Genomic DNA, 23,683 nt, shown 5'->3' on the forward strand with positions numbered 1-23,683 from the left:
TAATAGTAAGTATTTTCCTGAGTTCTGACGAGATCAAGCGTGTTCAGGGTGGTATGGCTGTAGATGTATTTTCCTGAGTTCTGTGAGTTCTAGCCAGTCATCAAATTTGAGAAAGAAATTGTGGAAACCTCTCAATTTATAGCTGGTTGGTCAGACACACGCAGCCTCTGGGAATTGTGACTGGCATCTGAAGTGGGAGCTGTTCTATGGGACTGAGCCCACAGAACTGTGGGGGTGGCCCTAATTCCAGATAGTTAGGGTCAGAATTAAATTCAGTTGTTGAACATGTAGTTTGGGTAGGAAAATTGGAGAATTGCTTGGTATAGAGAAAACCCCAAACATTTGGAGTCAGAAGTGGTGTCAGAAAGAAGACATTGCACCTGGAAACACTCTACTTCACCAGAGATGCTGGATGCTGCCCGCCCCATTCCTGCTGAGACACTCCCCGAGCCCTACTGCCATAGTGACACAAGAGGCCAGCGCTCATCAGGGTGGCTCTGCCCTCACTGACTCAGTGGCTGATTCAACTGTCCCTCTGAGTGTGGCAGCTAGAGGCACTAGGGACCAGCCAGACACCACGCCCTAAGCCTGGCACACTCATGTCACTGCTCCTTGTCCTCAGGCTCAAGATCTAGAGGCTGCAGGAGACTGGCCAGGATCTCCCTGCCACCTCACCCTACTCCCCACCCCTGACAGTGGGCAGCCAGCCTGCGTCAGTCATGTGCTGGAGAGACAGGCCCTCTCCTCCTACTGAGCACCTACCTGTTGGGCACCCCAGGTCTCAGGTTGGGTTCCCCCAGAAGCCCAGCCTGGGAGGAGGATCTGAGTACAAGGAGTTTATTTGGGAAGTGATCCAAACTAGATGAATGGGGAAATAAAATAGCGGCAGAAGGAAGCCAACAATGGGTGTATTACAGAGCAGGATACCACTGAAGGTGACCTTCGGGAGATGCTAGAGAGCACACCTCAGAGCCGTGCACCTGAGAAGCAGGATGATGGAGTGTGTATTCTCCAACTCTGCTCCTTCCTTGGCTGAGGGCTGCTCCTGGGGAGTGAACTCCCAGCAGTTCTGACCTGCCCTGCATGCAGCCTGAGCATGCCAAAGAAACCCTCAGGAGCAGCAGCCAAGGGTGTGCAGGGTGCAGGGAACCAGGGTGCACCAAGGTGACCCAGGGGGAGCACCAATGTGGTGCCTGAGGACTCCATCAACCGGCTGGGGTCACTGTCCTCAAGGAGGAGCACGGACAAGTCAAGAGGTGACTACAACCCACGAAGGTAAAAGCAATGGCTGAAGGTGCTTGAAGGGCAGTGCTGGCCAACAGAAATATAACCCAATGCAACCCATGCGTGGAGTTTCAAATCGTCAGCAGCCACAGGAAAAAAGTTAAAAGGAACACATGAAATTAATTTAATTTTTTTAGAGACAGGATCACACTGTGTCATGCAGGCTGACATGCAATGGTGAGCTTATTGCAGCCTCAACCTCCCGGGCTCAAGTGATCCTTCACCTCTGCCTCCTGAGTAGCTGGGAGTACAGGTGCGCACCACCACACCTGGCTACTTTATTTATTTATTTATTTATTTATTTATTTATTTATTTATTTATTGAGACAGGGTCTCTCTCTCTTGTCCAGGCTGGAGTGCAGTGGCGTGATCCTGGCTCACTGAAACCTTGCCTCCTGGGTTCAAGTGACTCTCCCACTTCAGCCTCCCAGGTAGCTGGGACTACAAGTATGCAATACCACACCTGGCTAATTTTTGTATTTTTTTGGTAGAGATGGGATTTTGCCATGTTGTCCAGGCTGGTCTTGAACTCCGGACCTCAAGTGATCCACCTGCCTCAGCCTCCCAAAGTGCTGGGATTACAGGGATGAGCCACTGTGCCCAGCCCCAGCTACTTTTTAAATATCTTTTGTAGAGAGGAGGTCTCACTATGTTGCGCAGGTTGGTCTTAAACTCCTGGTCTCAAGCAGTCCTCCACCTTGGCCTCCCAAAGGGCTAGGATTACAGGTATGAGCCACCTTGCCTGGCCCAATTTTAATAACATATGTCATTTAACCCAATATATTCAAAATACTATCAGTTTGACATGCATTGAAAGAAAAATTATTAATGAGACAGAGTTTTTCATACAAAGTCTTTGAAAACATATATTTTAGACTTACAGGACATCTCCATTCAGACTAGCCATATTTTAAGTTCTTAGTAGCCACTTGAAGTGGCTCCTGTATTAGATGACACAGTTTGAGCACCAAAGAGAATGGAGAATTGTGCACCTAAGGGACAGGATGATGCCTGGCTTGGAGAATGCTTCCTCCAAGCTAGAAAAGAATCACTACGGTGGCTTCTCAAGGCACTGAGAATAAAATCTACTCCCATAACTTGGTCTAAAGGCCTTATATGACCAGGCCACTGTCCACCTCCCTGACCTCACTTTCCAAACCTTTGTCCTCTCTTCTCACTACAGCCCTGCTTTTTGTCATTTCTGGAACACACCCCCCTGAGGGCCTTTGCATGTGCTGTTCCCCTCAGCTGGAATGCCCTGCACCCAGGCCTCTGCATGCTTGTTCCTTGTCACTCTCCAGGTCTTACTCCACAGGGTCCCTCCTTCCTGACTACTCTCCTCCAACCCTAATCCCCATCTCTTCTTCTCCCTTTACCTGTGTTTATTTTCTTAAGGTACACACCATCAGAAATTACCTTGTTCAGGCAGGGCGCAGTGGCTCAAGCCTGTGATCCCAGCACTTTGGGAGGCCGAGGCGGGCGGATCACGAGGTCAGGAGATCGAGACCAACCTGGCTAACACAGTGAAACCCCATCTCTACTAAAAATGTAAAAAATTAGCTGGGCGTGGTGGCAGGCGCCTGTAGTCCCAGCTAGTCGGGAGGCTGAGGCAGGAGAATGGCGTGAACCTGGGAGGCAGAGCTTGCAGTGAGCCGAGATTGCGCCACTGCACTCCAGCCTGGGTGACAGAGTGAGACTCTGTCTCAAAAAAAAAAAAGAAATTAAAGAAATTACCTTGTTCATTAATATTATTTATTGATTTTATTGTCTCTCCCACTGTCCCCGAATCTCCAGCTTCTAGACCAATGCTCAGAAAAATACAAGGTGCTTAATAAAGATGTGTTGAATAAGTAACAAGTAACTGCTCTGATAAAGGAGAGGCAGAGCAGAGAGGAAGGACCAAACTAACTCTTGACACAGGCACTGTCATGCATTCTCATTTGTATCCCCAGCACACAGTGCTACCACCCAATAGATGCTTGTTCAAAAATGGAAAAGCAATCCCAGCACTTTGGGAAACTGAGGTGGGTGGATCACTTGAGGCCAGGAGTTTGAGACCAGCCTGGCCAACATGGTGAAACCTTGTTTCTATTAAAAATACAAAAATTAGCTGGGCGTGGCGGCACACCTGTAATCCCAGCTACTCAGGAGGCTGAGGCAGGAGAATTGCTTGAACATGGGAGGTGGAAGTTGCAGTGAGCCGAGATTGCACCACTGCACTTCAACCTGGGCGACGGAGCAAGACTGCCTCAAAAAAAAAAAAAAAAAAAAGAAAGAAAAGAAAAACAATTAATGATAGGGAAATGGGGCTGGAGGGGAGGGGTAAAGCTTTCACTTTAGCCAGAGAAAGCTTCACTGAAGAGTTGGGTCCCAGGGATGCATGGGAGTGTGCAGGGTGGATAAGGAAGTCCCAGCAGAGAGAACAGCATGTGCAAAGGCACAGAGGCACAGAAGAGCATGTTATATGCTGCTGATACACACTCACGGTCTTCCCTCTCTCCTAGTTCCCCCTCTCTCAGAACAAGGGCTTGCAAGGCTCTATTCAATCTTCTGCCTGGAAATGACATCTTACCTTCAATCTGGTCCCCATTTCCTTTTTGCCAAACCTCCCTGCAAGGCAGGCAGACTGCTCACTTCTCAGACTTCTCCCTCAAAGGGCTCCCCAGGCTCCAGCCCCTGGGAGGAGTGCTTCCTGCCTGGTAGCATACGCCTGCAGCCAGTGAGCATGGGTGCATGTCCACATCCCACACTTTTTGTCGAAAAGAAATTCTTTAGAGTGGACTACAAGCCAGGAGTCTGTAAGCACAGAACCAGTAGAGACCATCAAGGGGAGAAAGCCTGCCTGAAAATGAGGCCATCTGAGAGGACAGCAGAGCCCAGAGGATCTACTATGAACCAGGCACAGTGTAGAGGACCTACTATACACCATGCACCAGGTACAGAGTGCTAAGTTCTCTCATGAACTGCCTTGTTTAATCTTCACTGCAGTGATGCGTGGGATCTAATATTATTCCCAGATGAGGAAACGAGGGTCACAGGGGTTCGTGGCTTGTCCAAGGCCACACAGCAGGGAGATGTTAGATGGGGGATAATAATGTTTATTATGTTTATGTTTGTTTATCTTAATGTTTATGTATGTAGTATCACAACAGAAGACAGAGGCCTGACCACACCAGTGGCATCCCTGGATCCAGGAGAGCCCTGAAGCCAGCACTAGCCTTGGATTTTTCTTTCTTTTCTACCACTTGACACTAAAAGATACCTAACTGATACAGAAAAGCACCAGCCCATTTCTCCCACAGAGGTGAAAGGACTTGCCCATGTCTCCCTCCCCAGCAGTCTGGGTGCCGTAAGAAGGACCCAGGTCTCCTGGCTCCTTTCCAGAGCTGGCCACCTGCCCTTCCTATGGTTCATGGTGAAGACTGCCCTTTGTGACGCAGGTCACACTCACCTGAACTCTTATTCTAACGCTTGCATAGGGGAAGCCAGAGTCCTGTAGGATTAAATGTGCTACTGAGGTGGCAAGTCAACATCCCACCCTTGCATGGTTCCAGGTCCTCTTTATAACCAAAGGAGATTATGGCAACCCAAGGACAACAAGACCTTCTGAGATGAGATGGAATGACCTCAAGTTACCGGCAGGGAAGGGCCTCGCTGATTAAAATAAAGCACAAACCACTTTCCCCTCCACCATAAGAGAGACCTGCTAAAGGGGTTATTACACCTTTTCAGATGCAACATCAATGCTGTCATTGCTATGTAATTTACAGCCTGGTCTGCACACAAGCATCCATTCTGTGTTAGTATGTGCCACCCTCCCCCTCTTCTTACTCAGAGAACCCCACTGTTGGGCAGGGGGGAGAAAGTGGGACATTGGGAGTCAGAAGACGTGGGCTTCAGGGAGGATAGTGTCTTTTTTTCAGACGGAGTCTCACTTTGTCATCCAGGCTGGAGTGCAATGGCGCTATCTTGGCTCACTGCAACCCCCGCCTCCCCGGTTCAAGTGATTCTTGTACCTCGGCCTCCCGAGTAGCTGGGATTACATGGGCGCCCGCCACCATGCCTGGCTAATGTTTTGTATTTTTAGTAGAGACTGGGTTTCACCATGTTGCCCAGGCTGATCTTGAACTCCTGACCTCAAGTGATCCACTGATAGTGTCTTTTATTATCTGGGGAACGTTGGGCAAGTCACCCTATCACACTTCACATCCCTCAATGACTTCCTATTGTCCTGTAATTTGTTCATTCAACAAACGTTTACTGACTGTCCACTACGTCCTCAAAGCTATGCATTGTGGTGAGCAAGGCCGAGATGACCCCCGCCCTCCTGGAGGTTATAATCTAGTGAGAGAGGCAGAGACTGAACATAAATAAAAGCGAGACAGTGTCCCACGTACATACACACACCATGGCTCTATGGAGGCCGGGGCTTGAGGTCCAAATATTGTCTTTGATCGAACAGGATGAGCTTGAACAAGGAGCTACAAGAGGGGGATGGGAAACATCACCTCCTTCTGCTACACAGACATGGCCTGGAGCAATCCCAGAGGCAGAAGGCACGTTGCTGGCTGGTGGTCGCTTGAGGTTCATTTAAAAGAGCCAAGGCAGGCCGGGTGTGGTGGCTCACGTCTGTAATCCCAGCACTTTTGGGAGGCTGAGATGGGCGGATCACTTGAGGTCAGGAGTTCCAGACCAGCCTGGCCAACATGGTGAAACCCCGTCTCTACTAAAATAAATAAATAAATAAAATAGAGCCAAAGCAAAACAGAGACTTGAGTGTGTCTAATTCCCTCAGTCCCAGAGTTGGTGAATTAAGAGCCAACCGTGGGGCACCTTAGAGTTAGGGCGGTTCTTGTGAGGCCCAAAGCCTCCTCTCCATGGGGAGATGCTGGGTGCTAGGGATTCCCTTCCCAATTTTGTGGCTCAGCGCCCAAGGTGGGGGTGTGCCCAAGGGAGTCTCCGCTTTTCCGACCTGTTACATGGGGATGGATGTTTTCTCAGTTACCAGGTGGGTAGGAGTCTCAACTGGTCTCTGACTCTCTCAGAGGGAACTGATTGGTGAATGGATGTTTATTTGGTGTGTCCACGGGTGGAGGGAGAGTCAGGAGCTTCTCCTCTGCCACGTTGCTGACATCACTCTCCAAACAGAGGCTCTTCAACACCCCTCTAAGGAAGCTGATTCGAACTTAAGCTACTAACTCTCTCTCCATCCAGTTACTTGGTTAGAGGGGTGGGCATTTGAGGTTTTAGTTCCCGAGCACCCAGTACTCCTTCTGCTGAATGCATTTCAAATTCCCACTGGGGAGGCCTCCCACATCCTTTGGTTCCTGTGGGTCTCACTTTCAACCTCTCCCTGAAGTCTGGGAATGGTCAGGTGATATGGGCCTGTCCAATCTGAATAGTCCATGGCCTTGTCCACAGTGACTGGTACAGGGCTGACCACGTGACCCAAGATAGACCAACGGGAATCAATCCAGAGATTTCGCAAAATCTTCTGGAAAGAAAAGCTCTCTATCTGGTGGGGTCTTTAAACCGGTGGTTGTAGGACCAATGCTTCTGGAAACCATACTTGGAGAACCTGAGAATACAGCCAGTGGAGGAGAAAGCACTAGAGAGGAAGGGGGTGAGAGATTCAGTGGTGATGCAGAGAAAAGGGAGAGACCAAACCTAGGAATCCAGTCATTTCTGGGGCCAGGTGTTACCCCTGGACTCCTCTCTTACCTAAGCCAGTATATTCCCTTCTTGCTTAAGGCAATCTGAATTGGGTTTCTATCACCCAAAACTAAAACTGTGCTGACCACGGAGGTAACGCGTTCTATCGCCGAGTCCATAGCTCGGAGCTCTGCCTGCCCCGGCTCCCACACCCTGTCCTGATGAAAACAGAGCTGGGCACAGCAAATTCAGACTGTGGCCTCGGCCCACAGGGCTATAGACACAGCGCTGAGCGCTGCGCTCTCCACCCTGTAGATACACAGTCGCCACGCGTCGCTTTACTGGTGAAAACTCCATTTCCAGTCTCCTCTTACCAAACTCACATTGTTTGGGAACTTCTGACAACTGTACCTCACCCTGCAGAAACAGCTAGAAGCGGACTCACCTCTGCCATGGTCTGTGGCTCGGGAGTCTAACAGTCAATTATCTCGCTGCTGATGAAAAGGCAGGAGCGATGAAGACTTAGGGAGCTCACTGCAGCCAGTCGTGCTAATGACCTGTCTGCAGTAACTCTGTAAACCTCCACTTTTAGGTTCATGGCTCAGCCAAAAACTGTCACTCCACACTTCAGCTTGGCAAGCATGTTTGCACCGTGGAAGTGATGTCCTTGTTGCCGTGGTTATCAACGCTCAAGAAAACCTTTGTAGTTGTTTATAAGCACCAAACCCCAAATATTTGCAGAGAACCCCTTTCAGGAGCTTGTGGCACTATGGTGACTCACAAAAAGTTATCCCACATTTTGTTCTTTATTTTCTTAAAAACAGAGAAAATTGTTCTCTCCTCAAATCTGTAAAATGCATTAGCTCACAGTTTCCATTTTAAACCGAAATCAAACCTACTTTCATATGAATTGGGTATCCAAGGCTGCTGTTTTTCCTAAGAGAATCTCAGTAAATCCTAACACTCTGGATGACCCAGGAAGAAGAAATGTGAAAATGGAGACCAAGGCCCATTAAAAAGCCCAGGTCCGGCAAACGCGGTGGCTCACGCCTCTAATCCTGACACTTGACGGGGCCGAGGTGGGCAGATCACTTAAGGTCAGGAGTTTGAGACCAGGCTGGGTAACATGGCAAAACCTCGTCCCTACTCAAAATACAAAAATTAGCTGAGCATGTGGCGCGCACCTGTAATCCCACTTACTTGGGAGGCTGAGGCAGGAGAATCACTTGAACCCGGGAGGTAGAGGTTGCAGTGAGCCAAGATTACACCACTGTACTCCAGCCTGGGTGACAGAGTGAGACTCCATCAAGAAAGAAAAAAAAAAAAAAAAAAGCACAGGTCCCAACCAATTTTTTAACTACTTGTATACATATATCAAAATTGTCTAGTGTACCACTGCACTCCAGCCTGGATGACAGAGGAAGACTCCATCTCAGAAAAAAAAAAAAAAAAAAAAAGCCCAAGTACCAACCAATTTTTTAACCACTTGTATACATATATGAAAATTGTCTAGTCCATGAAAGGATTCTACAAATAACAGGCCTAGAATTGGTATTTTATGCTCACGGTTGATTTAGCAGCAGCCATTGATTTTATTTCAACAACAATATATATTTATTGAACATCTGTGTACCAGACTCTGTGCCTGGCACTGGAGTAACTTTAGCAGATGAGCAGCCATCACTGACCTTGTCCATTGGGAGCTTATAGTCTGGTGGCGGTGGCAGACATACACAAGAGAACAAACAATTCCAGATTGTTACAACTGCTAGGAAGAAAACATACAGGGAGCAACCAAAGAGAATAAAGGCTAGAGTGGCTAGGAAGATCTGTCTGAGGACATAGCATTTAAGTGGAGACTTCAGGATGTGACGACCATGGAGTGGGGGACAGGAGGTATAGGGACAAGGCCCTGGAGGCAGAAGAAGAGCATGAAGCAGGGTCCTGAGACAGGATAGCACTTGCTGAGTGTGAGGAACAGAAAGGAGGCCAATGTGCTGAAGTCTCTTGGGGAAATGGGGTAGAGGCAGGGGAGGGTGCAGAGGTAGGCAGGGGCTAGATCATGCTAGTCTTTGTAGGCCATGGTAAGAAATCTGAATTTCATTCTAAGTAAAATGGGCAGGGGTCTTGGAGATCAGCGGTGGCTGTAAGCAGGGGTGCAGCATGAGCTGCAGGAGGAGTGAGGAGAATAATCCATGTTGGACATATTAAGTTTGAGAGGCCTGCTAGGCTTTCAAATGGGGATATTAATTAGGCATTTCAGATCATCAAGTCTGGAACTCAGAGGACAGATTCAGCTGGAGATACAATTTGCAAGCATATAATATAATTTGCATGTCTGTATAATTTGCACGCAGACATCTTCAAAAATATTTAGAGGTAAGTTGGAGCAAGGGGTGCCCAACTGAGAGACTGAGGGTAGAGTCACAAGAAGAAATCCAGCCGGCTTGGTGTCATAGAAGCCAAAAGAAAACCGTATTTTTAGAGGAAGGGAGTGATCAACTGGGTCAGATGCTTCGCAGAAGCTGAGTTGACTTACAGATTAATTCCAAAGCTTTGAGATTTAGAGCTAGGGCTTGGGGGAGGGGATGAAAGGATCATCTTAACAGGCTTTCCTTAGAGCCTGGGGATAATATATAGCACACGGAGTAAAAGTGAAAACTGCAGGCTCCAGGGCCAGATTCCCTGCAGTCGAGTTCCACTTCTGCCACTGACCAGCAATGTGGCCTTAAATAATTTTCCAAACCTCTGTGAGCTTTAGTTTGTCTTTACAATGGAAATAACAATACTATCTACTCAGAGGATTGTTGTAAGGATTGAATGAGTTAATAAACAGCAAGTGCTTAGAAGAAAGGACCTGGCTCACGTTAAATGCTCTGTGAGCATTAGCTATTAGTATTATTGTTGTTGCTGTTGTTGTTGTTACAATAATGAATACTTAGTGCCAAGTGCTGGGTTTTACATGTATTGTCTCAGGTAGAAGCTACTGTTATACCCATTTTGCAGATGAGGAAACTTGCCTAGCACCACCTAGTAAGCTCTAGGGTGGAGACTGCTTTCCTGCCAGGTCAGACAGCCTGTGTATTTAATCACTACTCTGCAGTTCCATCATGTGATGCCAAGATGGCTGGTTAAAGTCCAGGACAAGGGAAAAAATGGCTGACTAATGCACTAATTGTGTTTCTGCTTCAACCTGCATTTCCAGAGGTGCCTGTTGGTCTGTAATTGGTTCTGGCATGTTTATAGGTATTACAAAACCAAATCTTATTTTGCATTTCACAGGATTTAAGATGAATAAAGTGATGTGGTTGTGCTAGGTTAGAGTTGTACAAATTATACTCCAAGAAACCCCAGTTCCTTCCCCAGAGAGGGTAGAGTGTGATCCCCTAACGTGTATAAAGTTCTGGTACCAGCCAGACCTACCTAAGCTGGAACAACTCTACTCTCTGTTCTATACACTGAGCTCTCTCTTTAGCTTTCTTTTTATTTATTTATTTATTTATTTATTTTCCTGAGACAGGGTCTCCTTCTGTTGCCTAGGCTGGAGTGCAGTGGCACAATCACGGCTCACTGCAGCCTCAACTTTCCAGGCTCAAGCAATCCTTCCACCTCAGCCTCCCAACTACCTGGGACTATAGGTGTGCACTACTATGCCCAGCTAATTTTTATTTTTATTTTTTTATTTTTTTTGTAGAGACAGGGTCCCATTATGTTGCCCAGGCTTTAAGCTTTCATTTGAAGAAAATATTCTGAGGATACAAAAGCTTGAAAACCACAAGACTTGGCATTTCTCAAACTACATCTGCATCAGAATCACCTGTGGTGGTTGTTAAAATGCAGGTTCCTTGACCCTACTACAACTTAAGGAATTAGAAACACTAAAGGGAGGGCCTGAGAATCTGCTTTTTAACAGCTCCCCAGGTGACCCACATGCATATTCAAGCATGAGAACCAGGAAAGAATGCTCACTATTACCTCGCTTTACCTGTCTCACACAGTAGCCACTACCTATAGCTAACTTCAATTTAAACATAAATTCCCTAAAATTATATGAACTTTATAAGTCCAGTTTCTCAGTTGCACGAGGCACATTTTAAGTGCTCAAAAGCCACATGTGGCAGACAGAATATTTCCATTTCATAGAAAGTTCTACTGGAAAGTCTACAAGTCCCTTCCAGCCTAAACAATCTAGGAATCTCAGACTGCCTAAATGATGTACTCACGTGTTTTATACTAAGGCACCAAACTCAGTCAAGATTTCCTGGAATCTTCAACTGTATTTAAGGCATAATATGCTATTAGGAATATATGATTACACCTACCATACTGGACTGAAATTACCTGTTAGATATCTATTTCCCCTAACATACTCTGAGTGCCGTGAAGGCAGGTATCATGCATGTATTATTTAGGTCTGTATTCTCAGTGCCTAAGGCTTAAATAAATGCTTGGAGACTGTTTAATTGGGCCACACAACCTGAGTGAAATACAAAGCTGAAAATGGAATGTCCTCGCTAAAGGCATTCACCAGTTAAAAGCATTCATACCTACTAGGATGGCTACTATCACAAAAACAGAAAATAACAAGTGTTGGTGACGATATGGAGACATGGGAACTCTTGCGCACTATTGGTGGGAATGTAAACTGGTACAGAATGTAAAATGGAAAACAGCCTGGCAGTTCCTCAAAAAAGTAAACATGGAATTACTGTATGATCCAGCAATTCCACTTCTGAGTATATATCCCCCCCCAAATTGAAAGCAGGATCTGGAGCTATTTGTATACCCATATTCATAGCAGCATAATTCATAACAACCAAAAGGTAGAAGCACACACGTATTCATCCACGGATGAGTGGATAAACAAAATATGATATGTACATACAATGGAATGTTATGATACATGGTATAATAGGGATGAACCTTGAGGACATTATGCTAAGTAAGGCAGTAACAAAAAGATAAATATTATATGATTCCACTTATATAAGATACCTAGAGTAGTCAAATTCATAGACAGAAAGTAGAATGGTTATTTCCAGGGATGGGAGGGGAGAGGGGAGAGAAGGAGTTGTCATTTGATGGGTATAGAATTTCAGTTTTGCAAGATTTAAAGAATTCTGGAGATGGATTTGGTGGCAATGGTTGCACAACAATGTGAACATACTTAATGCTACTGAATTGTTCTTAAAAATAGTTAACGATAGTAATTTTTATGTTATGCATACTTCACCACAATTAAAATATTTTAAAATAAAGATTTTTTAAAAAGCATTCACTACTACCAACCAGAGAAAATATATCAGTCCTCATGGCTTTGAGAAAATAGCTTTGGAAAAACTTTGGTTCTGAATCTATCCTGCTGCACCTAGGCAGGTACTCGGGGACAGGAGAGGTCAATGCCAAGGTGAGACATGGAGGCACTATCACAAGGCTGACCAATGCATGCATGGTTCCCGCCTTCAAGGCACTCAGAGTATGTCAGGGGCAATAGATATCTAACAGGTCATTTCAGTCCAATATAGTAAATGTAATAATGTATTCTTAGATAGCATATTATACCTCTTTAGAGAGAGGTCCTGTGACAATCCCAGGCCACAGGGACCCCCTGGGTTCTCTCAAACAGGAAGCACTCACAGTCCTCACACATGGTCCCCTAGCAGGCTGATCACCAGAACCCCCAGAAAGGCTTCACCCTGTGGGTTCTGATTCCACATCTAGTGGTACAACAAAGACCATCTTTATTTTTGCAAAGTTGTGCAGAGGGAGCCAGACCTGGGAGCGCCTAATCTATAGCACTTACGTTCTGCCTCATGCCACTGCTTGTCCCATCTTCTCATCTGGTTTGCAGACTTCTTGAGGGGAAAGACTGTAACTTTTATATCAACCTTGAGAGTCAAAATCATTTGTGGAATAGTTTTTAAGACTGTAGATGCCTGGGACTCACCACACATCTACTGAATCAGCATCTCTAAGCATCTGTTTTTTAAAAAGCCCCCAAAAGGGATTCTCGTACATACTCCTAAAGGGAGACCTGCTGCCTTAGAGACTACCAGAGTGCTTGATACAGAGAAGCTGTGCAATATTTGCTGACAGACAAAAGGAAGCCCCTTTGAATAAGACATCTAACAGGGAAAAGGGATGTGCATTCATCTATGTTACTTATTCTAATCCTTTCCTATGAATATTCTGCACATGGTTTAGACCACATGATAAATAACTAACAATAACAATTAGCATTTAGTGAGCACCTAATACTTGCCAAGTACTGTTCATGTGCTTTAGAGGTACTATCCCATTTAATTCTCAAAACAATCCTATGTATGAGGAAAGTACTGTTATCATCTCCATTTTATAGATAAGGAAGCTGAGTGTCTCAGTCCATTTGTCCTGCTCTAATGGAATAACTGAAGCTGGGTAATTAATAAAGAAAAGAGGTTTATTTGACTCTTGGTTCTGCAGGTTGTACAAGAAGCCAGCATCTGCTTCTGTGAGGGCCTCAGTTTGCTTCCACTCGTGGCAGAAGGGGAAGGGGAGCCAGCATGCGCAGAGATCAGATGGTGAGAGAAGGAGGCGGGGGAGGGGCTAGGATCTTTTAAACAAACAGCTGTCACCGGAACTAACAGAGTGAGAACTCATTCATGAGGGATCCACCTCCATGACCCAAACATTTCCCATCAGGCCCCACCTTCAACATTGGGGATCACATTTCAACATGAGGTTTAGAGGGGTCAAATATCCAAACCACGGCACCGAGGCACAGAGAAATTAAGTCACTTCCTCAAAAATAAATCTTTCTCTTTTTTAACATGACAGTTATATTATGAGCGTTCTCATAACTTATCTTCTTTTTAATGGCTGCATTATTTTACCCTAATTTGTTTTTCATCCTTCTCCCCCTAATTGGTGAACCCACTGCTCATTGTAGAGCAGGATTTTATCTTGTTTGTAGCAGTTTACCATTTTAAATGATGCTCCAATGGACATCTTTATGCAAGGGCTGTTTGCCATATTCCTGAAAAACTTTCCTTAGGAAAATCATGAGGAAATGTTCTGATGGTGAACGGTGCTAAATAGTGAGCATGAGTCTTTACTGAGGGGAATGTGCTGAATGGGCCAGGGAAGCCCTTCTCCCTGGAAGGTATTAAATGTCTTGGAATACTCCTACAAACAAGGAGCAAACATTTACTGTGGGCCTGGTACTCTTTCAAACATTTGATCCTACTTGGCCCTCAAAAAGACTCCTAGGAAGGCCAATCATAGTGGCGCATGCCTGTAGTCCCAGTACTTTGGGAGGCCGAGGCGGGCAGATCACTTGAGGTCAGGAGTTCAAGAACAGCCTGACCAACATGGTGAAACTCCATCTCCACTAAAAATACAAAAATTAGCCAGGCGTGGTGGCACATGCCTGTAATCCCAGCTACTTGGGAGGCTGAGGCATAAGAATCACTTGAACCCAGGAGGCAGAGATTGCAGTGGGCCAAGATCTCACCACTGCACTTCAGACTGGGTGACAGAGCGAGACTCTGTCTCAAAACAAACAAACAAACTCCTAAGGGGTACAGATGAGATGCCTGGAGGCACAGAGAGGAGGAAATGTATCCAGGCTCACATGACCAGCAAACAGTGGAACCAGGAGAGGAGCCTGGTTTAACCATTTTAACCACCAGGCCCAGCTTTCCAATCAAGGTATTCTTTCCCCATGACTCCCTCCTCAACCATCAGCATAAGAAACAAAAACTAATGACAGTAGCAAGAAAGAGCGTTTCCCATCAACCAGGGACCACACAAGAATGTCCCTGCCACAGCACAAGAAAAACATCAGTCTCACCTCCCTGGCAAGAAATCTAGAAGCACTCACTCAGAGTAACACAGAGTTCCTGCCCTCAAGGTGCTCACCCTTTAGATGCTGAGATAAAGTGGAAAGAAAGGGAAGGCAATAACAAGGCCCACCATGCACCAGGTACTGTGGGCACTTTCTATCATTATATACGTTTGACATGGGTTGAATTGCGTCCTCTTGCAAAAAGTGGAGATCTTAGCCACCCCCTCATCTGTGAATGCGGACTTATTTGGAAATAGGGTCTTTGCAGATATAATTAAGGTGGTGATTAAGATGAGGTCACATGGAAGAAGGGCAGTCCCGCAATCCAGTATGACTGCTGTCCTTGTAAGAGAGAAGAGAGGCACACAGGCAGAATGCCACAGGACAACACAGGCAGGAACTGGAGTGATGAGGCTGCAAGCTGAGGAACATCAAGGACTGCTGGTGACACCAGACGCTAGGAAGAGGCAAGGAAGGATTCTCCCCTACAGGTTTCAGAGGGAGCACGACTCTGCCAACACCTTGATCTTGAACTTCTGGCCTCCAAACTGTGAGACAATACATTTCTTTTTTTTTTTTTTTTTTTTTTGAGACAGAGTCTCACTCTGTCACCCAGGCTGGAGTGCAGCGACGTGACCTCGGCTCACTGCAACCTCCACCTCCCAGGTTCAAGCGATTCTCCTGCCTCAGCTTCCCAAGTGGCTGGGATTACAGGCACCCACCACTATGCCCAGCTAATTTTGTATTTTTAGTAGAGATGGGGTTTCACTATGTTAGCTAGGCTGATCTCGAACTCCTGTTCTTAGGTAATCCGCCCGCCTCCGTCTCCCAAAGTGCTGGGATTACAGGGGTGAGCCACCGCGCCTGGCCATATTTCTGTTGTTTTAAGCCACCAAGTTTGTGGTACTTTGTCACAGCAGCCCTAGGAAACTAATGGAACATTTTCTAGTCTTTTAGCTCCATCAAAGCAGAAGCTGTTTTTGTTTCCCTTGGTATCCTGGCAGCTTGCACAGACCCTGGCACATAGTAGGTTGCCAGAAAAGTGATTAAAAAATAAAGTATACATGTAGTAAAAGGAGGAACCATGTTTTTTATCTCTACTAAGAGACTTGAGCAAATTAGATGCTCAGGAAACATTTGTAGAATGAATACGTTTTCTAAAAACAAATGAAGGATAAGCTCAAGAAGGCTTTGCCATGAGTCTTATTCATGTATTTCCCCAGGCTTGAGTGTAGGACCGGGCACACAGTCGCTGCTTAATAAATTTTAAAGGCAGCGAGGGAAAAATGAAGGGAGGGAGGAAGACAAGACCTCCCTTGTCTTGGGATCATCACTTCCCATCTCTCAGCTTAGCCATAACCTTCCTTCATGTATCTAACTGAAGTATAGTCAATGCTGTGAAACAACCAGTTGAATTTTAAATAGACTCAATTATTTTGAAAGGATTTTCGCAGCAGAACTTGAATACTGTTTTTCTAAAACACATTTCTTTTTCTTTTACATCCAGAAATCATAAGGCTTCCTAACCCTTCCAACTATGTTAGCAATGCAGAGTTGAGAGGTCAGCCTTCTGCGTTCAGCTCCAGGGACACGTTTCCCGTCCATGTGCGGCATGCATTCCTGACCCCTGCCCTACAGCCAAAAAGGGACATCAGCTGGGCTCAGGGAAATTCAATTTGGGCTGACAGCCTGCGGCATGATAATGACAGGGCGTCTGCTTGACATTTGGAAAGGCAAAAGAGGGAGGAGGAGTCACAGAGGTTTCTCATGGGCTTGGTTGAGGAGGGTCTAAAGTTTAGGTCACTTCTTGTCTACATATGGAGAAAAACCTGAACATAAGGCCAACTGATGTCTACTGCTAGCTCAGAATTCAGAATTCAATTCCACTTCCATGTGCTGTGCTCCTGTCTCCCTGATGGTATTTGGGGTGAAAAAAGGAAACAGGTCTTGTTCTTTATTCCCTTGGACTTCAGTTTTCCCAGGGATGACAACTGCATTGCTGTGGACTGTGATTTTGTTCATTCATTCATTCATTCATTCATTCACATATTTATGAGAATTTTGTTGCTATTGTTGTTGTTGTTGTTAAGAAAGAGTCTAGCTCTGTTGCCCAGGCTGGAGTGCAGTGGCACAATCTCAGCTCACTGCAACCTCTGCCTCCCAGGTTCAAGCAATTATCCTGCCTCAGCCTCCCAAGCAGCTGGGACTACAGGCGCCCACCACCATACCCAGCTAATTTTTGTATTTTTAGTAGAGACAGGGTTTCACCATGTTGGCCAGGCTGGTCTCAAACTCCTGGCCTCAGGTGATCCACCAGCCTTGGCCTCCCAAAGTGCTAGGATTACAGGCACGAGCCACCATGCCCAGCTCATATATTTATTTTGAATAAGAGGTCCCTGTATACACGTCTTTGTAAGTGAAGTCTCTGCTCCTGCGATTCCCTTGTCTTCTACTGAACTCACAAGGGCAAGCACTTGCCTACCCCATGGAACATCAGGTAGGTTCACAACTATAACAGTGACAACAAGACAAGAAAAGCTGACCCCTTCTTAGTGCCAGTTAAGCAAGGGATGGGGGGAACTGCTTTATATTTCTCGATGTAGCCCTCCTGTGGTCAGCTTACCCACTGATGTGGGAACTTTTCCCTCATCAAAGGAGTTGGTTGAGAGGCACATCTGTGTTATTTCAGCAGATGAGCCTGTGGGGCTGGGATAGCTTCCATGCCCCTTCTGTGGCCCCAGGGCATCCCATACTGAACCTAACCCCAGGGCATCCCATACTGAACTAACCTGGTGGCTGCTAATCTGAATGGTATTTACCTCTTTCCTTTTCCTCTAGATAAGAAGCCCCATGAGGGCAGGGTCATGTCTACAGCATGCACCTTTGCATCCTAGCCAGGTTCCTGGCACATAAGTAATAAGCAGTTATCATTACAAGTCAGATGAATGAATGAATGAATGAATCAATCAGAGGACTAAAGGTGCTGGCCTTGTGTTACAGCTAAGAGCACAGGCTTTGGAATCAGGCGAGTGTAGGTTTCACTCATGCTCTACCACTTTCCAGCTACATGACATGTTTTTATTGACATATAAGATACATACACAAAATCATCTATGTCATAAGTGTGTTATGCAAGGAACTTTTACACTAATGAAACATCACCCAGATCAGGAAACAGCACATTAGCAGAACCGCAGAAACCTGCCTTATGCTCCCTTCAAGTCGCTATCCCGTACCCACCCAAGGGTAGACCATGAATAGCATCTGACAAGTTACTATCCTCTCTGACTCTTATCTTCTATTGGGAAAAATAATACTTACTATGCTATAAGTATACAATTTAAAAATAATAATGGTATAGTAGTAATAATAGCAGAAGAGAAGTAGAAGTAGTCACAACAGTAGTAGCAGCAGCAGAAGTGACAGTAGAAGCAGTGGTAATATTAGTAGAAGCAGCAGTCATGGTAAAAGTATGAATAGTAATAATGGTAACAGACGTAGCAGTAGTCATATCAGAAGTGGCAGTAGCAGTAGTAGTAGAAGTACTAGAGAGATACTACTAGCAATAGTAGTAGTCATAATAGCTAAAACTTATATAGCACTTACCATGTACCAGGCACTGTTCCAAGTGCTTTACCTTAACTCAACTAGTGCTCAAAACAACCCTTGTACGTCTATAAAATAGGAAAGAACAGGAAGAAGCCGAGGCACAGAGAAGTTAAGTAGCTTTTCAACAAGGTCACAGAACTACGAAACCATGGATCCAGAATGCAAACTCCAGCAGGCTGGCTGCAGAGCCTATCCTGTCAGCAGAATCTTTCAAGAACAAGTAGCGTGGAGGAAAAGATTTGTCCTCCAATATCTGCTCTCTTCTTCCATAATAACAACTCTCAATTTGGTAAGCACACAGTCTTGCAGAATAAAGATTACACTTCCCAGCCTTCTTTGCCGCAAAATGTAGCCAGAGAACTAAATTCTGGCCACTAGAATATAAGTAGGAGCAGGAGGTGCAACTTCCAGGAAACATCCTTAAAGGATGGGACGTGCCTTTCTCCGTCTCGTTCCTTTCTCCTGCTATTAGATGTGATGGCTAGAGCAGAAGCAGCTAAAATGGGGCCATGAGGTGACCTTGGGAATAGAGGCTCATATGGCAAACAAACTAGAGAAAAAGCCCAGATCTCTCATAGATTGCTGCAGAAAATCTGTGTTACTTGTACCTGAACTTTTAGGTAAGAGAGACACTTCTCTAAGCCAATGTTCTTTTAGATTTTATGTCATTGTCAGCAAAACCTAATTCTAATAATGCACTGAGTTATTGCAATTATAATTAATATCATCTAAAAAGATACCTGCAAAATGAATGCCATTTTGTGCTGGACTCTTGACTTAAAAAAAGAAAAAAACAAAATAAACATGACTTTGGGTAATCCTATAATAGAAAAATTTTGAAAATAAAAGTAAAGCTTCATTTACCCTGGAAGGCAGTATCATGTCTCGATCATATCAAAAGCCTCTCAGGTTGGCCTCTCTGCCTCCAGCCTCTCACTTCATCCACCCATTCAGGACACATTTGCTTATCTAATCATCCTTTAAAAACTATTTTCAACCTAAAAATTGAAGTAATTACAATGCCCTATGTGCCTACTTTATGTAAAACACTTTACATTTTTTCTAAACTACACAAAAAAAATCTGAAACATAAATATTACCCCTTTTTCATGGATAAGAAAACAGAAGAAACAGAGAAGGTCAGTCTTTTTTTTTTTTTTTTGAGACAGAGTTTCGCTCTTGTTGCCCAGGCTGGAGTACAATGGCGCGATCTCGGCTCACCACAACCTCCGCCTCGCGGGTTCAAGAGATTCTCCTGCCTCAGCCTCCCAAGTAGCTGGGATTACAGGCATGCGCCACCATGCCCAGCTAATTTGGTATTTTCAGTAGAGATGGAGTTTCTCCATGTTGGTTAGGCTGGTCTCGAACTCCCAACCTCAGGTGATCCGCCCACCTAGGCCTCCCAAAGTGCTGGGATTACAGGCATGAGCCATCGCGCCTGGCCGAAAGCCGGTGTCTTGTGAGAGATCACACAGCAAGTCAGTGCCAGGGCCAGGATTCAACAACCCCTTCTAGCACCCACACACTTTCCACCACGTGGACTTCTTAGAAACCCTGGCCCCAACAGGTCAACCCTGTGCCAGTCAGTCTGCCAGCTTTTTAAGATTCTCAGACTCTACAAGTTTTCCCGGCCTAGCTTTTCATGGTCCTTCCTGTCCAGTCTAATTTTTATCATCCTCTAACACAAACTTTCATCCACTGAGGCCAGACTCCATAGACTCTTCATCATGTGTCCCTACGCCAGGCCTCAGTATTCCCAGCTGCAAAATGGAATAAATCATATCTCTACCTCTCCCAAGAGGTAACGTGGCATAGGAAAAAAAAAAAAAGGCCAGGTGGGCGTAGTGGCTGACGCCTGTAATCCCAGCACTTTGGGAGGCCGAGGCGGGCATATCATGAGGTCAGGAGATCAAGACCATCCTGGCTAACCGGTGAAACCCCATCTCTACTAAAAAAAATACAAAAAAATTAGCTGGGCGTGGTGGCAGGCGCCTGTAGTCCCAGCTACTCGGGAGGCTGAGGCAGGAGAATGGCGTGAACCTGGGAGGCGGAGCTTGCAGTGAGCCGAGATAGCGCCACTGAGCTCCAGCCTGAGCAACAGAGCGAGACTCCGTCTCCAAAAAAAAAAAAAAAAATACAAGGGTCCTGCGGTAAGGGAAAATTGACTTACATCTAGCTGGGCAAGTTCTTTATCCGTAAAATGAATGTAGAAATTCTTTTTTTTTTTTGAGACGAAGTCTCTTTCTTGACCCCCAGGCTGGAGTGCAACAGTGCGATCTCGGCCCACTGCAACCTCCGCTTCCAGGGTTCAAGTGATTCTCCCTCCTCAGCCTCCCGAGTAGCTGGGATTACAGGCGCCTGCCACCACGCCTGGCTAATTTTTTGTATTTTTAGTAGAGATGGGGTTTCACCATGTTGGCCAGGCTGGTCTCGAACTCCTAACCTGAGGTGATCCTCCTGCCTCAGCCTCCCAAAGTGCTGGCATTACAGGCATGAGCCACTGCACTCAACCGAATGTAGAAATTCTTACTTGGCAGGATTGTTGGGTGGAGTAAATGAAATTTTATTTTATTGTACTTTTAATTTTTATTTTTGAGAAGGAGTCTCACTCTGTTGCCCAGGCTGGAGTGCAATGGTGCAATCTTGGCTCACTGCAACCTTCGCCTCCTGGGTTCAAGCAATTCTCCTGCCTCAGCCTCCCAAGTAGCTGAGATTACAGTCACATGCTATCACGTCCAGCTAATTTTTGTACTTTAGTAGAGACAAGGTTTCACCATGTTGGTCAGGCTGGTTTCGAGCTCCTGACCTCAAATGATCCACTCACCTCAGCCTCCCAAAGTGCTGGGATTACAGACATGAGCCACCATGTCCAGCCTGAAATGTTTTTAAAGAACCTAAAACACAGTGGACTCCTATAGCACCTTATAGTGTTGATGGTGTCACTGTTGTTGCTACTCTTTACTTCTTGTAGGCACCACCACCCAGACAACTTTCCTTATAAATAAAGGCAATGGATAACGTGACAGAAAACACAGTAGACAGTCTACACCTGTACAAGTGCTAGAGATCTGTTCTCCAATAACAATCGTGCCCACAGTCTCCGTTAGATTCCAGTGCTTGTGTCTGATAAAATTTTGCATTTCAACTCCCAAGAAGAATCCCACTGTATCTCCCAGGCCGGGTTTTCTGGACAGGATGGGCTACAGATCACTCACCGATTCCATAGTGAATCTCTCGACGAAAAACTGGAGAGCCTGGAGGCTGAAGATCTCATGTCTCAGCCGTCACATCAGAAAATGACCTGGATAGGGGGCAGGACAAAAAGGGGACAAGAGTCATCCGGTGAAACTGGGCAGAAGACATTGTCTCAGACCAACATGGGATTTCATATGGAGGCTGCACCTTTGTCAGGCATGTTCTTGTACCACAGAGTGGCTGTCCAGAAATATGAAGGAAACTACTATTTCAGCTTCCTATGGTGGGGCTGATACCTCCATCATTGAATCTCTGTGCAAGTAAGTGCTCAGGAATCCTTCCCGCATTCTATTTCTAGCTCTACGTTGGAGAGCAATTTACAAGTCATTAACTTCTCCAGACCTAGGCTCCTAAATGTCAAATTAAAGTGTGCTGATGGATGCAACAGACAGACAGACAGACACCTGCAGCTGTGTGCCCACGAGAAAGCAAAAGTGTTCACCTGGCAAAGGAAACCAGCTCCAGGAAGAAGGCACATATAGAAGAATATACATATTTCAGGACAGCCCCTCTGAACCTGGGAGAGGATTTTAATTAATTCATGCATACCAAAGCTTAATTAATTGCTGAGTGCACAGAGCACAGGAAGTCTGGGATAAAAGATGTTACATAAGGGAACAGCTTCAATATTTGCAGAATAGAGGGAAACAGAGGTGGGGATATAAAAATAAATTGAGCCAAGGGACCTCCTTGGTTTTTATCCAGTGATTCCTAGCTCAGTGTGGCATCTATATCCAGGGTGAAAAACCGAGAGACATCTCGGTTCCACCATCTCCCTCACCCCCATATCCAATCCATCCCCAATTCATGTCTACTTTATTTCCTAAAGATCTCTCCACTTATCTCTCCCCACCTCCACTGGTCCAGCTCTGGACCAAGCCTCCATCATTCCTACCTGGGCCACTGCAGCTGCCTCCTAACTGATCTCCCCTCATCACCATTTCTCCCTCTGAAATCTAGTCTTCCATGCTGAAAGCAGAATAATCTTTTGTGGGTTTTTTTCTTTTTAATCTTTTATTACAGGGAATTGTGTACAGACATAAAAACAGAGAAGTGTAGCATACACCCCCTGAACCCACCAGCCAGTCTAATCACATTAACCGATAATCATACCCACCACATCCAAACCCTCATCCTTCCTGCCCGTGCATTATTATTTTGAGGAAATTTCCAGACATCTTACCATTTCAGTCATAAATATTACCGCATGGATTTCTAAGATAAGGTCTTTGGAAAAAATATATCACTGTAAAACCACGACCATACCTTAAAAAGATAGCAATAATTCCTTGATATCATTAAATATTCACACAATGTTCAAATTCCTAATAGTCTCATAAATGTCAAAAATGGTGTTTATAACAAGTGTTTTTTTTTAAAAAAAAAAAAACCCACATCCAAATAAGACTGACACTTAACAATTGAGTGATATGAAGAATACAGTTTTGAAAACACGAATTTGATTGTGTCATCCCTCAACTCTCCACCACTAGCTTAACATCCCTCAATAGCTTCTCAGTGCTTTAGAATAAAAATCCAAATCACTGAACATGTTCTGACTCTTGTTCACCTCTCTGACCTTATCCTGTCTACCAGGCACAATGCTGTAGCCATAGGACATTTTCTTTTTCTTTTTCTTTCTTTCTTTCTTTTTTTTTTTTTTTTTTTTTTTTTTTTTTTGTGAGACAGTTTCACTCGTCGCCCAGGCTGGAATGCAGTGCTGCGATCTTGGCTCGTTGCAACCTCCGCCTCCCAGATTCAAGCGATTCTCCTCCCTCAGCCTCCCAAGTAGCTGGGATTACAGGTGCCCGGCACCATGCCCAGCTAATTTTTTGCATTTTTAGTAGAGACAGGGTTTCGCCATGTCGAGCAGGCTGGTCTTGAACTCCTGACCTCAGGTGATCCGCCCACTTTGGCCTCCCAAAGTGCTGGGATTACAGGTGTGAGCCTCCGTGCCCGACCCATAGGACATTTTCTTAGATCCTGGAACATGCTGCAGTTGTTCCACCACAGGTCCTTTGCCCATGCTGTTCTCTCGTCTGGAAGGCTTCCTCTCTC

The 23,683-nt window shown here is 45.4% G+C and overlaps 1 protein-coding gene across 13 annotated transcripts in view; it reads right to left on the minus strand.

Moving 5' to 3' along the window:
- The window catches only part of ASAP1 (ArfGAP with SH3 domain, ankyrin repeat and PH domain 1), a 392,196-nt gene that overhangs the window by 328,017 nt on the left and 40,496 nt on the right, over positions 1–23,683 (minus strand). For all 13 annotated transcript variants that reach the window (XM_054499217.2, XM_063669081.1, XM_063669076.1 and 10 more), the window contains one exon: positions 21,586–21,671. In XM_054499217.2, the coding sequence (XP_054355192.1) occupies positions 21,586–21,644 (59 nt within the window). In that variant the 5' untranslated portion in view covers positions 21,645–21,671. Of the gene's footprint in view, positions 1–21,585; positions 21,672–23,683 lie in introns of those variants that run through there.

The sequence above is a fragment of the Pongo pygmaeus genome, chromosome 7 (assembly GCF_028885625.2).
Source record: "Pongo pygmaeus isolate AG05252 chromosome 7, NHGRI_mPonPyg2-v2.0_pri, whole genome shotgun sequence".
Classification (NCBI taxonomy): domain Eukaryota; kingdom Metazoa; phylum Chordata; class Mammalia; order Primates; family Hominidae; genus Pongo; species Pongo pygmaeus.